The 16,413-nt window shown below is 53.7% G+C and overlaps 1 protein-coding gene across 1 annotated transcript; it reads right to left on the reverse strand.

Moving 5' to 3' along the window:
- Positions 1–322: 322 nt before the first annotated feature.
- On the reverse strand, positions 323–1,679 carry LOC136495958 (uncharacterized). The gene is made up of 3 exons (XM_066491726.1): positions 1,482–1,679; positions 673–1,356; positions 323–388 (listed from the first exon to the last, which is right to left on the reverse strand). The coding sequence occupies exons 1-3, from the start codon at positions 1,677–1,679 to the stop codon at positions 323–325; spliced, it is 948 nt and encodes a 315-aa protein (XP_066347823.1).
- Between the last annotated feature and the right edge of the window lie 14,734 nt (positions 1,680–16,413).

Here is a 16,413-nt window from a genome sequence, read left to right on the forward strand (position 1 = left end):
CCTCAGCCGCCGTAAGGGCCTCATCCAAGGCACCTTTCATCAACTGGTGCGCACTCTGCTCCGCCCCCAGTTGCCCAGCAAGGGCCTTGCCCGAGGCTGTCGCTTCTTCAGCCCGGGACCTGAAGGCATCCTGATCACCAGCGACGCGGGTAAGCTCCTCCTCCAACTCCTTGACCCGCGCCACCAAAGGGGTGACCTGCCCCTGGGCCGTGACCACCTCAACCTTCGCGTCGGCACAACAAAGCCGAAGGTCCTCCACCTCCACGCTCCGCGCCGCCAAAAGCTCGGTGGCACCCGCAAGCAGGCCCTTTTGCCGCTGGAGCTAGTCCAAGACGTCCCTCTCCCACCGGAGAAAGACCGACTTCCCAAGGGACCGGGCCTCGAGCTCCTGGGGAAGTAGAACAGGGGTCATTCACTGCAACAAAACTCAAAAAAAGACAACCTCGCATGAGAAAAGAAAGCGCGAACCTGGGCAACCATAGGCAGTTCATCGTCCACCACGGACAACGCTGTCCGTAGTGACCGCTCCGCCAGCTGGCGGTATTGCTCGAAGGTGCCCCAGCGCCCGCCCTCGGCTGCGTCCTTGAGGGCGAACAGAGGCTCCCCCTCAGGATCGTCCCGGCTCCACCACAGTACACGCGGGTGATCCCACCCGCGAGGCTCGGGTCGCACCCGCACGAGGGCCGAGCTTCCCTCGCCCAAGGTCAGAGCCGGTTGTTCCACGACGCCGGTCTCCTCAGCGTCGACCACCTCCTGCGCCCGGGAAGTGTTGTCAGAGGAGATCGGATAGACCTCTGCCTCCCGGTCGCTCTCTCGTAACAACGGCGGGCCCTGAACCAAGGGCGCCACCAAGGCCTCCGTCGCCTTCATCTCCACCTCCTGGGCAGACAGCCTCTGCGCCGTCACATCGGCCTCAGTGATCTCGGGGGCTTCGGCCTCCGCAATCATGGCCTTGGCGGTCTCGGCGGCTCCGGCCTCCGCCATCGTGGCCTCGGTGGACACAGAAACACCGACCCCCACCGCTGCGGCCTCGGCGGTCTTGGGCGCCCCGGCCTCCGTCGCCTCAGCCTTAGAGACCCCGGGGGCCTCGACCTCGGTGGCCTCGGCAACTAAGGGCACCTCGGCCCCATCCGACTCACGAGCCTCGCCCTCGCAGGGCGGAAGCGCTCCCTCCCCCGCCTGTGTTGGGGTCGCCTCGGCAGCCCCTCCTTGGGTGGCCGGCTCCTTCGGGTCGGCCCTCGCCGATGCCGCGCCACATTGTATGGCGGCTTGCGCCTCCGCCACCCAGTGAGCGGAGGAGCCGGGGCTCACTTTGAGCGCTTTTAGGGGCGCCAAGGTAGGCACCTCTGCAGGCCGCTTTCAGCTAAGGACAAAATGTTTACAAGGTCAGCACAAGACAAAAGAATGAACGAAAAGCACGGTGGCTCTACCCAAAAATACGCTTACCCCGAGCGAGGCTGCAACCGCTTCGGCACTGCAACCCTCGTCTGCAAAGGCGGTGGCGGCGGCAGGGGCGCGGCCTCCGCATCCGCCGGCGCCAGCCGGTCCCCGACGGGCCCCGGCGTTCCCTCAGTCCTCTGCGGGGGCGGGGGCATTGCATCCACCGCCGCCTGCTCCGCTATCGCCGTCGGGCCCATCGGGCTGACGGCACGCTTACCCAGCGCCCGCGCCTCGGGCATGTTAGCCTCGACCCTGGGGTGGGCGACTGACGACCCCGGGACAACTCCTCCTCCTCCCTCTAGGAGCACCGGACTACTTGTCGACGCCCCGGGCACCGTCTCTCTGGGAACGTCGGGGAGATGGTCCAGGGGGCCTCGCCCCACCTCGCCCTCGTCATCCCCGTCCGAGGCATCCGTCGACAACGACGGCGAAGGGGACTCCTCCAACGGGAGACCGTCCTTCCTTTACTGCCGACGATGCTTGTCCAGTTCCTCGCGCGTGAGAATCTTCTTCGTGCGCTTCGCCGCCTCGGCATCCTTCCTCTTTTTCTGCGCATCGGCGTGCGCCCGGTTGATCGCCCGCCGCCTCGCATCCTCGGGAATGGGCGGCAGAGAGGAGCGCACGTCCCTCATCCCCTGCAGGAATGGCGAACGTGCATAAGGGAACAAGAGATAAGGGGAAATGGAGGAGGCTCGGGGGCTACAGCGGCACACGACTTATCAGCGAGAGGAACCCCCGCGATGGTCGCATCGCGATGGGGGTCAAGTTGCCGCCTCTCAGCTTCGCCTCTACCGTCTCTCCCACCCGACGAAGAATTTCCTCATCGGAAAGGGCGAAGGAGGACATCCGGATGCCCTCATTGGGCTCGCCCGGCCTCATCTCGAACAGACGCCGCCGCCGAGCCATCAGCGGCAGCACCCTCCGGCGGTGGAAGGCAGCCACGACCATAGCCGCAGTAAGGCCACGGCCCCGTAGCCTCTCCAGCCCCTCCAGAAGCGGCTGCAGCTTGGGCTGATCCTCCCTTGGGACGCCGTACTTCCACCTCTCCGGGCAGCTCCCCACAATCTGCCCAGTGTAGGGGGGAAGTCCTCCGTCATCGTTGCGAAGGTAGAACCAGCTCGTGTACCATCGGCGATTGGATGACGCGAGCTGGGCCGGGATGTAGAGGTGCTAGCGGTCCTGGCGCACTTGGAGAGTGCAGCCACCGGCCCTCATCGCTTTCCTCGTGCCCGACATGCCCATCGGCTTAGTGGTGTGCCCCGCCCGGAAGAGATGGAGCCACAACTCCCAATGGGGAGCAATCCCCAAGTACCCCTCACAGACGGCAACGAAGATAGCCGCCTGTGCGATGGAGTTGGGGTTGAAGTTGTGGAGTTCCACGCCATAGTAGTGCGGGAGCGCCCGCATGAACCAATCCGCCGGGACGCTGAGGCCGCGCTCGTGAAAAGAGACGAAGCTCACGATGTAACCGTCGCGAGGCCTCGGCTCCGGCTCGCCCGACGGAGCAATCCACTCCGGCCTGTTGGGGTCCGTCACCGGACAAAGGAGTCCGCCATCGACGAGCGACTGAAGCATCTCCTCGATGACGTCCGATGGATCCCAGGGGTCCGCCTCGATGACAACGATGTCGCCAGCCATGGATGCGGTGGAGGGATCGAATGCGGCGTTGAGTTTTTTTTTTCTCTCTCTCTCTCTCTCTCTTTCTCACTTCCTCCCTTCCTCGCTCTTCTCCCTTCTTCTTCCCAGCACCCGCTGCTCTAGCGATGGCTCGATGGAGGCAGAGAGAACGCAGGCGAGGTAAGGTGAGGAGGGGCGAGGCTCTTTGAGTATTTATGCAGGGTGAAGGCGAAACGGACGGGCGATGAAATCGGGGAAGTTTCCCCTCGATCCGGCGCGGTTAACCACGATCCGATTTTACCGCCCACGCGCCCACCTTTTTTCCAATTAATTGCGGGAACAGTTGCGTCCCATCCGCCACGTCGCGCCCAACCGCTGCGGCAGCAGGCGACGTTCCGTCTCCCCAGAAAACCGCCTCAAAAGGCGCGCTAGCCGCTGCCGAGCCAATGGGGAAGATATTCCCCCCGCCCTATTCCTTTCGGATGAAGGAACCGGGCGCAGAGCCTATTACGGTCCAGGGGTTCGAAGGCTGGGCCCCTAGGGGTTTCGACAGCCGCCCCAGGGCAACAGAGTCAGGGACGACCGCGGGCGAGCCCATACGGGGCCGAGACCCAAGCAAGCGAAACACTTGGGACGCCCAAAGTCGTGTCCGAGACCGACAGGGAGGTCTCTAAATGGGATCCCACCGTAGGGAGGCACCGAGCCACTGGGGCCCAGCGAACGGCCCCGGCACCCACTAGAGAAACCCTTCGGTACTCTTGGAGTGCGTCTCTGGACCGCTAGCCGACCCCTAGCGAATGGGGTACGGGCCTCCACTCGGACCACCCGATAACAGCTCACCGGAAGTGCCACCGCTCGTACCCACCGAGGGTAGCATGGTACATTCCACCCCTCCTTCCGAGCGAAAATGAAGCATGAGGGTCGTACAAAAAGCCAGGGGAACCCCTGATGGCCTTCTTGCTCTGTGTAGAGGCTAAGGGGCTCTTCCTGCAACCTTGCCGAGACCCAGCGACCCCGGCTCGCACTCGAGGGGGCTCGGCAAAACAAACCCTCCTTCTGAACGAAAAGGAAGCGTGAGGGTCGTACAAAAAGACAGGGGAGCTCCTGACGGCCCTCTCGCTCCGTGCAGAGGCTAGGGGGCTCTTCCTGCAGATATGCCGAGACCCCGCGACCCAGGCTCGCACCCAAGGGGGCCTCGGCAAAACAAACCCTCACGCGCGAGGGGCGTACAAAAAGCCAGGGGAACTCCTGACGGCCCTCTCGCTCCGTGCGGAGGCTAGGGGGTTCTTCCTGCAACCTTGCCGAGACCCAGCGACCTAGGCTCACACCCGAATGGGCTCGGCAAACAACCCCTCCGTCCGAACGAAAAGGATATGTGAGGGTCGAACAAAAAAGTCAGGAGGACCCCTGACCGCCCTCTCGCTCCGTGCGGAGGCTCGGGGGCTTCTCCTGCACCCAAGACAAAGACAAACGACCAGAGCCCGTGCTGGAAATTTCGTTAAAAGCACGATAAAGGGCATCGAGCCCGTTACGGTCCAGGGGTTCGAAGGCTGGGCCCCCTAGGGTTTCGATAGCCGCCCCAGGGCAACAGAGTCAGGGGCGACTGGGGGCAAGCCCAAGTAAGGCCAAGGCCCGAGCGAACAGTCGTTCGGGACGCCCCAAGTCATGTCCGAGACCGGTAGGGAGGTCTCCGAATGGGATCCCACCGTAGGGAGGCAACGAGCCACCGGGGCCCAACGAACGGCCCCGGCACCCACTAGAGAAACCCTCCGGTACTCTTGGAGTACGTCTCCGGACCGCTAGCCGACCCCTAGCGAACGGGGCTCGGGCCTCCACTCGGACTACCCGATAACAGCTCATCGAGAATGTCACCGCTCGCGCCCACCGAGGGTAGCTTGGCATATCCCACCCCTCCTTCTGAGCGAAAAGGAAGCATGAGGGTCGCACAAAAAATCAGGGGTACCCCTGACCGCCCTCTTGCTTCATGCGGAGGCTCGGGGGCTCTCCCTGCGACCTTGCCGAAACCCCGCGACCCGAACTCGCACTTGTGGGCTCAACAAATACGATAAAAATTCCTCCCTCAAGACACGAAAAAAGCCCCTGGAGGAGTAAGAACCACTCCTCCAGGACCTCGGGGGCTACACCCGGCGGGTGCACTCGCGCGCACCCACCGAAACCTCAAGAAGCAAAACACAATCCCTATAGGAGCGGCTACAAGCCAAGTCTCGACAAACCCTCAGGGAGAGTGCACGCACTCCCCCGAGGCTCGGGGGCTACTGTCGGGTACCATAGAACGGGGTACCCCGAGCGTATACCGAAAGGGTCACTTAAATCCCATCAACAGCAAAGCTAGAGGGTAAGCCATGGGCTCATCACCAGCCCCGTCCGAGCCCACCAGGCTCTCCACCTCGCCTCAGGCCTCGCGCGGGAGGTCTCGGCGCCCTGACGCAATCTCCGCCTCGCGCGAGGCCTCTCACGAGAGGTCTCGGCCAGGAGCCCAATCTCCGTCTCGCCCGAGGCCCCGTGCGAACAGCCTCGAATAAGACAGCTATTCTCCGTATCGCTCAAGGCCAGCTTATCAATAACCCGTCACTCCCGCCTCGACCAGTCTTCCCGACAGCATGTCGCGTCCAATTAATGCATCAACCACTCCCGCAATCTCAGCTGAACGATGGCTCAACACTACGGAGTGGCCGACGGGACGAGAGGTCGCATCAGCGCCATACCGGCTGAGACGGGGCACGGCGGGGATTACCGGCCACTGTATTCTGGTGCTGTGCCCACGATCAGCGCTCGCACCGCACTGTGCCCCGCAATCCCCGCCTCGAAGACAACGTGGCATGGGAAGTCTGGCTCGGGTCATCATCGCCTCCGAATCAGTGTACCAGATCGACCGCTCCCTCCAGGCCTCGGCACTCCACGCCAGGGTCTCGGCTATCTCGGGATTCACGTCTGCCGAGACCCCCCACCGCTGTTCGGCCTCGGCACCAACCGAGCCTCGGCCTCGCACACAGTCAATCCACAGCGACCCGCACGCTGACCACCGCACCCGCTCCGAGGCAGCCCTGGAGCTCCCATGACGCACAGAATCGGATGTGACCAGCACGTCGCCACATCGCTCCAAGGACGGACCACTCCGACGACCACACCGCCACAGGAACAAGCTACAGGGCTCGGACACGCCGCCTCTGTTCACACGACGCCATATAGTTAGCTCATGTACTACCCTTGTCATCCCTTCAAACTATAAAAGAAAAGGACTTGGCCATTTCGAGGGAGGGACACACACAAGAACAACGCCCTGTAACACGCACACTTTCCAGCCGCCTGAGAGCAACGTCTCAAGCGGCCCACGTCGCTTCCCACCGAGATCTGGGACTAGCTCCCTCTCTCACCCAGCTTGTAACCCCTACTACAAGCACTTCGGTGCAAGGAATACAAGATCGATCTCTCAGACTGGACGTAGGGCACCGATTGACTGAACCAGTATAAACCTTGTGTCTCTTTACATCACCATCTGAAATTGGAAACACACAGTACAAATTTACTAGCTAGTTGAAGACTCCGGTCCCAAACACCGACACAGCCCTCGATACAAGTCCAAAAGGTCTCGCTCCGCCACGCGCCATTAATGTTGCCGCAGCAGACACTCAGACGCGCCAGCGGAAGTGACGACCGGACCGGTGATCTTCGTCGCGGTGAAGGTCGTAATGTACTGCTCCCTCCGTCCTAAAATATCTGTCGCTTTCGCTTCTCGAGAAACAATTTTAACAAAATATATATTAAAAAATATTAATATTTATGATATATAATTAGTATCATCGGAAAAATCTTTGAATCTAGTTTTTTAATAAATTTATTTAGAGATACAAATGTTGCTAGTATTTTTTACTAATCGAGTCAAACTTGTGGCACGAAAACCGAAAACAACAAATAAATCGGGAGAGAGAGGGAGTACGTACCAGCAGCTGCATTGCATTGGTCATTGAAAACACGGACACGGACTTACTGTGGCATGCAGAGCCCTTCAAGCCCAAACCAGCCAGCCAACAGTGTTTTTCTCTCACAACAAACCAGCACCAGCCAGTCCAAACCAGCCCAAAAACCAAGAGAACCAGCGAACAGGCCGAAGAAAAGGACTACTGTGGCAGCACGCTAGCGCCCAGCGGCACCACAACGAAACGCAGCAGAAGTTCAGCAGCCTTGACGGATCCCAAGAGGTGGGTTCCGGTTGCGGAGACAAAACCCCTTTTGCGGGGGAGCAATCGGCCGGGCCCGGGCTGCCGTGGAGGCGTGGAGCGAGGCAGGCAGCGGTCAGCGCGTGCACGGTCGGAACTCTGACTGGGTCACGACATGCATTTGCATGGCAGATTGCAGGCTTTCAGCGAGCTTTATGGTTGTACAGAGTTCAGCCCCTTTGGCATGGCTCATCCAAAACAGTTTCACCGGTGAAGCCAAAGCCGGTGAAACCAGAAAAACTAACTTTTTTCGACTTCTAGTTTATTTTAACCTCGGTTTACAAAACGACTTCACGCTACAGTGCTTCGATTTACACAAAATAGATGAAGCCGAAGTCGGTATAAACCGTGTCAAAGAGGCCCTTCATGTTTCTGCTGTTTATCACTTTATCCCATGGGCACATTCAATACCATGGTTTGGTTGTTGGTGTCGCTGGATCCAGGGACCCATTTGACATGTGGCGGGGCCACGACGAGCGCCAATGCGCCAGCCATTGGTGAAAGGGGTGTGAACTGTTCGAGCATAGGAGTATTGTATAACAAAAAGAAACAGTCCTGTTCGCTTGAACTTATCAACCGGTTTATCAGGTAGAATCTATAGTATTTTTTTCTCACAACAAAACAGCTTCAGTCGACTTATGTATCAGCCGAACAGAGCCTTGGCATAGGCCTAGTAGTCGGCGGGTCGAGGGGCCGGAGCATGGACTGACTCCGACTAGAGGCCTGGGCCTGGGACTACGGAGAGCACATAGTTTTAAGTGTTTAGCTATAAATCACATTGTACTTAAAAGTTAAACTATATAATAATTGTCTTCTATTTATCTATAACTTTTTATTATTAATATGATACTACTTTTTCCCATTACTCACAATCTCACATTATTATTTTTCATATTTTTCTCATATTCACTTACTATCTAAGCCTACCACTTACAAGCTCTCGTGTCTAGCTTGTTGTTTACATAAGAGCAAGTAGAATAATGGTCTAACAGCTAAATTACTCGTAGTTTTCTTGACATGTTAACTATAAGATCATTATTGTACCCGCTCTGACCGGACTTCGAAAGGCCTCCGTGTTGCGCTGGGCAGAATTTTGTTTAGCTCTTCGGACCTGGTTAGGAAACAACACGAGAGGGCGAGGACCGTCATCAGGGATGGCGCAGAAAGGATCTATGGATGACTAAAGGGCGTGAATAGGCTATTAAAATTCCTTCAAGAATAAAACACTAGGCCAAAGTAGTTAGTACTAGAGATGGTCCTAATAGCCACTACAAGCCTAGCCTAATCACTTCAGTGGAAACCTTTCCTACACAATTCTAGTAGCGAGGATTACTTCTACAATTAAGGCACACGAGCTACTAGAAAATTAGCAACTACAATAGTGATCTACTACACAAGTAAAACAACTAAACTACTCTGCACACTAGGAGAGCTACTACCACAACTACACAAGAAACTACAGAAGCACAGGTATGAATGTAAAGCACAAGTGTAGAGACTTGTAAACCAAGAGGACAAGTGACACAAGATTTACCACGAGGTTCGGTTGCTTGCCGGCAACCTATACTCCCCATTGAGGCGACATGTGATTCCTTTAGACTACCGCTTCATAAGCCTCGCAAGCACCCAAGCTCGGCCCTCGATGTGGGTACTTGTGTAGAAGTCAGCTTGTCACCAAGGCACTCTCCATGCCTCTTTGATTTTACCAAAGTTTGTCTTCTTGAATTCTCGCAGGGATGAATACAAAGCCCCTCACAATGCTAATTCTGGAGTAATTGCACAATCACCAAGCAATACTCAAGGGACCACCACAACACCAAGCCGTCTACGTGGTGGCCAATGGCGGATGCAGAACAGGATTGAAGGGGGGTTGGTCTCTTCTTCTTCCTCTCTCTCTCTCTCCATTTTTCTTCTTTCCTCCACCTCTTATTCTCCCTCATCCTCCCCATATTTCCATTGATGCACCAGCTACGGGGGGGCTGGAGCCACTACTACAGGAATCAATTTGCGCAGCGTGGCCAAAATGGGCTCTGTGGCGGGCACCTCTTTTGCCCGCCACGGTTAACCGGTGGCCGGCCAGCGAGGCCGGCCACCGAGGCGCCCGCTGCGGGAAAAGGATTTACCGCGGCGGGCCACCTTACTTGCCCGCCGCAGGAAATCGTTATTTACCGTGGCGGGCGCCTTAAGGCGGCCGCTGCGGGAAAAGGGTTTACCGCGGCGGGCCACCTTACTTGCCCGCCGCAGAAAATCGTTATTTACCGTGGCGGGCGCCGTTTAAGGCCCGCCATGGAAAATCGGAGGCCCAATAGGCCCAAAGCGAGGCCCACTATTTCTGTCGTCATATATATACACAGACTAGGGTTTCACTCGCACTCCCAGCAGCCGCGCCTCCCTCTCTCATCTCACTCTTTGCGCCGCGACTCCCTCCCCTCCCCGACTCCCTCTCTCTGTCCGCCTCCCCACTCTCTGCGTCGCGAGAGGGCTGAAGCACACGCACACAATCTGTACGCGCCGCTGCCGCCATGAGAGGGCTCGCTGGCGTTGCAGCCCCGGCAACCAGGCAACTGGATGGCGCCGGGATGAGCGAGACTGGGAAAGCCAAATGCCGGGATCGCGCGTGAGCCCAGGGAAGTTCAGGGCAGGCGGCTACACGTACGTTCTGTGTGATTGCATTGCATCCGCTGGCGGGCGGCTAATCGTGCTTTGTTTTGCAGTGTCGAGCGGCGGCGGCGGCGTTTCGTTCCTTTCTTTCTTCTTCCACGGGATAGATTCGATCGATCGGCGCCGCCCGAATCTACATGTTGTTGCGTGATGCCAATTTTCTTTTGATTTATTTATGGTGACTTCCTCACATAATGTGAGTCACATTTGGTCTTCTGCTGAACTGAATACTGGTGGAGAGTTTAAGCTGCTGCAGGCTAGGAGCGCGGCGCGTGACAAGATGACGAGAGGTGGCACGCGCGGCGGTGCACTGGGCGATGGCGCACGCGGGGCAACGGCGGCGCGCTGGGCGATGGCACGTGCGGAGAAACGGCGGCGCTCGTGGGACGACAGCATGCGGGTCAACGGCGTGGGGCTAGGGTTTCGGATCTGGCGGGCCAGCGGCGCGGAGGACGTCGATCCGAGGTAGGTGAGTTCATCTCCCTCTTCCTCTCCATCTCCCTCTTCCTCTCTCCATCTCCCTCACTCCTCCCTCTTCCTCTCTCCAGATCCGGCGGCGGCGACTTCCTCCTCCACGGATCGTGGGACGGCAACGACGAGCCCGTCCTGAGGCGGATCTGGCCGGTGGCGGCGCGCGGTGACCGGATCCGGCAGGTGACGGCGTCCCGAGGCGGATCCGGTCGGTGGCGGCGCGCGGTGGCCGGATCCGGCGGGCGAGGACGGTGGCCGGAAGCCCGGATCCGTCACCGGTGGGCTCGAGAACGGGCTCGCCGGCGGGCTCCTGTTTTTTTTTTGTTTTTTTTAATGATTAACCGCAGCGGGCATACTAACGTGCCCGCCGTGGTAAAAGTATATTTACCACGGCGGGCACGTTACACCGCCCGCCGCGGTAAATCGGTTAACCGCGGCGGGCAAGGCCGCCAGCCGCGGTTAAGCCACGATTTACCGTGGCCTCTAGGCCGCGGCGGACGGCTTTGCCCGCCGCCGAAAACCGAAAACGTCCGCCTCCAGTAAAATTTGTGTAGTAGTGAGCCCCCGCGCCCCCCTGTAGATCTGCCTCTGGTGGTGGCAACCACCAAGAGTAACAAGAGCACTGTTGCAACTACGATTCCCAATTGCCACTAGGATGCTTGTAGCTTCCAATCTATTATATAACCCTCACTACATACGGATGCCAGAGTCATTTGTATTTTTCTTTGAAACCTAACCCAGTATCATTTACCAATATGTTCCATCTATGGTAGTCCGTGTGAGCCATTTATTATAAATGTGCTCGATTACACAATCACAGAGATTTACTGCATGGAATATCTCATGCAACCAATAACGAGGTACCTAGTGTATGTGCTCCATTTGGTTTGTAGTAACGAGACTATCACATGCAATTATGTTTGTATATATGAACTTTATGACTATGGGTTTGTATTGACTTATCTCTACCTATTATGTATGGTTTTCTAATTATGATGTATTCAATTATCAAATCATGTGAAATATGTGATGACAGTGAGATATATATGATGCATTAATAATATATATCAAGTAAAGCGTTGAACAATAACCTCTATTTAAATGCAATAATAATATACATAAAAAATGAAGGTCACTACCCGTTGAAACCACTAACATAGCAATGAGTATCATATCACTGATAGGCAGAGGCTTGAGCCGTCAATGACCTTCATTACACTCTACTACTACCGGATCTAGCCTTGATCTGGCAGTGATATATATTACTGTTACTATCGTACCTAGAAAACCGACAACAATAGACAAGTTCATCACCGTTGGTTACTCGCTGTCGGTTCGATTTCAGCAGTTTATGGTGGGTATAGAGCCGATAGTGATCCACGGGCGTGAAGCAATGGAACAAGTCACCCTGGTCTCTGACGGCACCTGCTCGCTACCATGAGCGAAGAAGATACTAGTCTGGTTCTGGTCTCCGCAGGAGGCGGAGCCCATCTGCATCAGTGTATTACTGATCATTGCACGGCTATTGTCCAATTTAGACACGTTTCGTGTTTATCCCCAGATCAGTGATCATGATCACCACCGAAATGCAAATGCGATGGCGAAGTAAAACGCAGGCAGGCCTACTGTGATTTCCTCAACAGGGTGCGGATGGAGGAGGAGAGCCTCAGGGACGTGCCGCACCCCTGGCTCAACCTCTTCGTGCTCATGGACACCGTCACGCAGGGAGACTTCGAGGGGCCCGTCCTCGTATATCCCCTCACTGACAGGTGCGACCCACACCCACTCTTTTTTTTTTAAAGGCATGTTTGGTTGCATGCATGAACCAGTGGCTTAGGATGGCTTAGCCATGAATCATAGTTGTTCATCATACTATATAGTAGGAGTATTGAGTATATTCATAAAAGAAGTAAAAAGGGTTCACCAATTATTTTTTAAAAACTGATGGCCACGGCCCACGTGGATAGCTAAAAGGGTCCCTTTCACAATAGTATGCAAGATTTGCCTGCGCAAAAAATCGTTTGGACGACGTGGCGTGATCGCCTTTTCACCCGCAGGGAATCTCAAAGTATTCCAAAAATATGAGACAAAAGCGCGTGCCTTTTTCTCTTCTGGGTGATTTATGAACACGGCAGTTTGCACATCATCAAGTGCAGCCTAGCTTGAGGTTTAAGGTTTTGGCTTAGTTTTGTTTTTTTAACTTGAGGTTTAAGGTTTTTGGCCTAGCTTGAGGTTTAAGGTTTTGGCAGTTAGCCCAAAGCCAAATGGGTTGCCAACACCAGGCGCAACATGTTGGCCCAATTGTGACAATGCCATGGCATCTCTCCTCCGATTCTCCCTCACAGGCACAGATTCACAGGTGTTAGATTAGGTTTTCTTAGGTATGTTCATCGGATCGGGATACTTAACACAGTAATAGATCATTCGGATTTCACAGAGAGATTAAGAGATAGGTGATAGGTGGCAAACCGTCAAACGCCGTAGTTGTTGAAGCTCCGGCCGGGGTTTCGTTGACGGACGCCATCTGCGCGCCGGCAGCGACGGTCGGTGGAGCGGGAGTCGGCGCTGTGGCGTCCTCGGCGGCGACGTGAGCGTCGGGTGGCGTTGCCGGCGTCGGTGGCACTTCCCGTCGCTGGCAGCGCCCCTACTTTCGATCGGGTCTAGGGTTTAGGATGTCAGTGGGGTGACTGGCGGCGCGGTGAACCTCGTCTCGCGAGCCCCGGCCCCCACCTTCCTTTATAGCGCTGTGCGACGGGGGCCCACCAACCATGTAGGGTTGGGCGTCCCCGATCAGGGCGCGAGGACAAGGCCCAGTTAGGCCGTTGGGCCTAACTGGTGGGAGATCAATACTAACATTCTCCCCCTTGATCTCTCATCTATTCTTCGTTCTTCAATTTCATGCTCAAAACTTTCAATTCATAATTTTTCTTGCTTCCATCCTATTTCATCACAGATTAGTGCATAGAACTGTCCCATCGTCACAGCAATTAGTGCCGTTAGACTAACAGCCACAATACAATTCTCCGTTTTGAAATGTAAACTTTCTTTGGGCCCTTCGTATGTTCAGGTATCATAGGCTTTCCCTTAAACCCATGCCGGCTACGTGTTCTCTGAACACGTTGGGTAGTAAGCCCTTTGTGAGCGGATCCGCGAGCATTTTCTCTGTACTTATATGCTCAAGATTTATTATATGATCCCGAACTTTATCTTTCACAACATAGTACTTTATGTCAATGTGTTTGGCAGCACCACTTGACCTATTGTTGTGAGCGTACTGTACCGCTGGATTGTTATCATAATACAATCGCAGTGGTTCATTTATATCATCAATCACTTTCAATCCGGGTATGAATTTCTTCAGCCAGTTTACCTGCCCCGTTGCCTCATAGCATGCTACAAACTCGGCATACATTATCGAGGATGTAGTTACGGTTTGTTTGGAGCTTTTCCACGATATAGCCCCTCCTGCGAGAGTAAATACATATCCTGACGTGGATTTTCTTTCGTCTCCCGCATAATCAGAATCTGAATACCCCTCTATCTGCAGGGAATTAGATCTTCTATACGTAAGCATGAGGCCTTTCGTACCCTGCAAATAACGTAGGACTTTCTTCACTAATTTCCAATGTTCAATTCCTGGATTCTTTTGATATCTACCAAGTAACCCGGTAACAAAAGCCAAGTCAGGGCGTATACACACTTGAGCATATTGTAAACTTCCAACAGCTGAAGCATACGGTACCGCTTTCATTCGGTCAATTTCATATTGGTTCTTGGGACACTGATGTTCCCCAAATCTATCGCCCTTGACTATAGGAGCAGGTGAAGGACTGCACGCATGCATACTAAATTTCTTCAGGACTTTTTCTATGTATGCCTTTTGCGATAATCCTAGAACCCCTTTTCTCCTGTCTCGGTGAATCTCTATTCCCAAAACGAACGAGGCCTCACCGAGATCTTTCATATCAAAGTTCGAGGACAAGAATTTCTTCGTCTCCATTAGTAGATTGATATCACTGCTAGCAAGCAAGATATCATCCACATACAAAATTAGGAATATGTACTTTCCATTCCTGAACTTTGCATAAACGCAATTGTCCTCAACATTTTCTTCAAACCCAAAACCTTTTATCGTTCTATCAAACTTCAAATACCACTGTCTTGAAGCTTGTTTCAATCCGTAGATTGATTTCTTCAGGCGACATCCCATATTTTCCTTTCCTTTTACGACAAAACCTTTTGGTTGTGCCATATAAACATTTTCTTCCAAATCCCATTTAGGAAAGCCGTCTTTACATCCATTTGATGTAACTCCAAGTCATAGTGGGCTACAAGTGCCATTATAATTCTGAAGGAATCTTTACATGAGACTGGAGAAAACGTCTCATTGTAATCAATCCCTTCTCTTTGCGTGAAGCCTTTCGCCACGAGTCGCGCTTTAAATCTTTCTATATTCCCTTGGGAGTCATATTTCGTTTTGTAGACCCATTTGCAGCCTATTGTTTTGGCTCCTTTAGGAATATTTTCTAAGTCCCAAACTTTATTGGTACTCATTGATTTCAATTCATCTTCCATGGCCTTAAGCCACTTTGATGAGTGGTCGCTTCTCATGGCTTCTTCAAATGAGGTGGGATCGTCCCCCATCTGACATTCTTCAGTTTCATACACTTCATAGTCATCAGTAATAGCTGATCTTCTTATTCTTTGAGACCTTCTAGGTGCCTCCAGCACTTGTTCCACATTGGGATGTTGTTGTTCTTCCTCATGTGCAACATTTGGTTCTATAGTTTCCTCAAGGATAGGTTCCTCAAGGACAGGTTCCTCATGTTCATTCATTGTCGCCACGGGAGAACTTGCAACAGGTGTTGGCACTACGGTGTCCTGCACTGTCGGTGCAACAGCAGCAGGTAGCGTGAAGAATGGTTCTTCAACCATCGGAGTGGGTACATGTACCCGCTTCTCCTGTAGGCTGATTTCTCGTGCTACCACGCTCCCCCTGATCATGTTATCCTCCAAGAACACAGCGTGTCTTGTTTCTACAATCTTCGTATGTCTGTCAGGACAATAGAAGCGATATCCTTTCGATCTTTCTGGATAGCCAATAAAATGGCAGCTCACTGTCTTGGAGTCTAACTTTCCTATGTTCGGGTTAAACACTTTTGCCTCAGCTGGACAGCCCCACACACGCAAATGGTTAAGTGAGGGTTCCCTTCCTGTCCATAATTCATACGGTGTTTTAGGCACCGATTTACTTGGTACTCGATTAAGTATGTGAATGGCGGTTTTCAGTGCCTCCATCCATAAACTAATCGGTAATGTGGAGTAACTCATCATGCTTCTTACCATATCCATTAAGGTATGGTTACATCTTTCAGCCACTCCATTCTGCTGAGGCTCCCCCGGTGTGGAGTACTGAGCAACTATGCCATTTTCCTGTAGGAACCTTGCAAATGGTCTAGGAATTTGGCCATATGGGGTATGTCGCCCATAGTACTCTCCACCTCGGTCTGATCGTACTATCTTTATTTTCTTATTGTGCTGATTTTCAACTTCAGCTTTAAATATTTTGAATTTATCCAATGCTTCCGATCTTTCTTTAATTGGATAAATATTGCCATAACGAGAGTAGTCGTCTATGAATGTTATAAACGAGTCATAACCATCCACACTTTTCACAGGAAAAGGACCACATATATCTGTGTGGATTATTTCTAAAATTCCTGTGCTTCGTTTGGCATCTTTCTTAATTTTCTTGACATACTTTCCTTTGATGCAATCAATACATTGCTCTAAATCTGAAAATTCTAAGTGCGGGAGAATTGATTCCTTAACCAATCGTTCCATTCTCCCCCTCGAAATATGGCCCAAGCGACAATGCCATAATTTCGAAGAGACAGTATCAATTCTCTTCCGCTTCTTAGTTACATCCGTAGATGGGGAATCATTCACATTCTCATCACATACATTGTTCACATTCTCAGCAAGA

The sequence above is a fragment of the Miscanthus floridulus genome, chromosome 12, assembly GCF_019320115.1.
Source record: "Miscanthus floridulus cultivar M001 chromosome 12, ASM1932011v1, whole genome shotgun sequence".
Lineage (NCBI taxonomy): Eukaryota > Viridiplantae > Streptophyta > Magnoliopsida > Poales > Poaceae > Miscanthus > Miscanthus floridulus.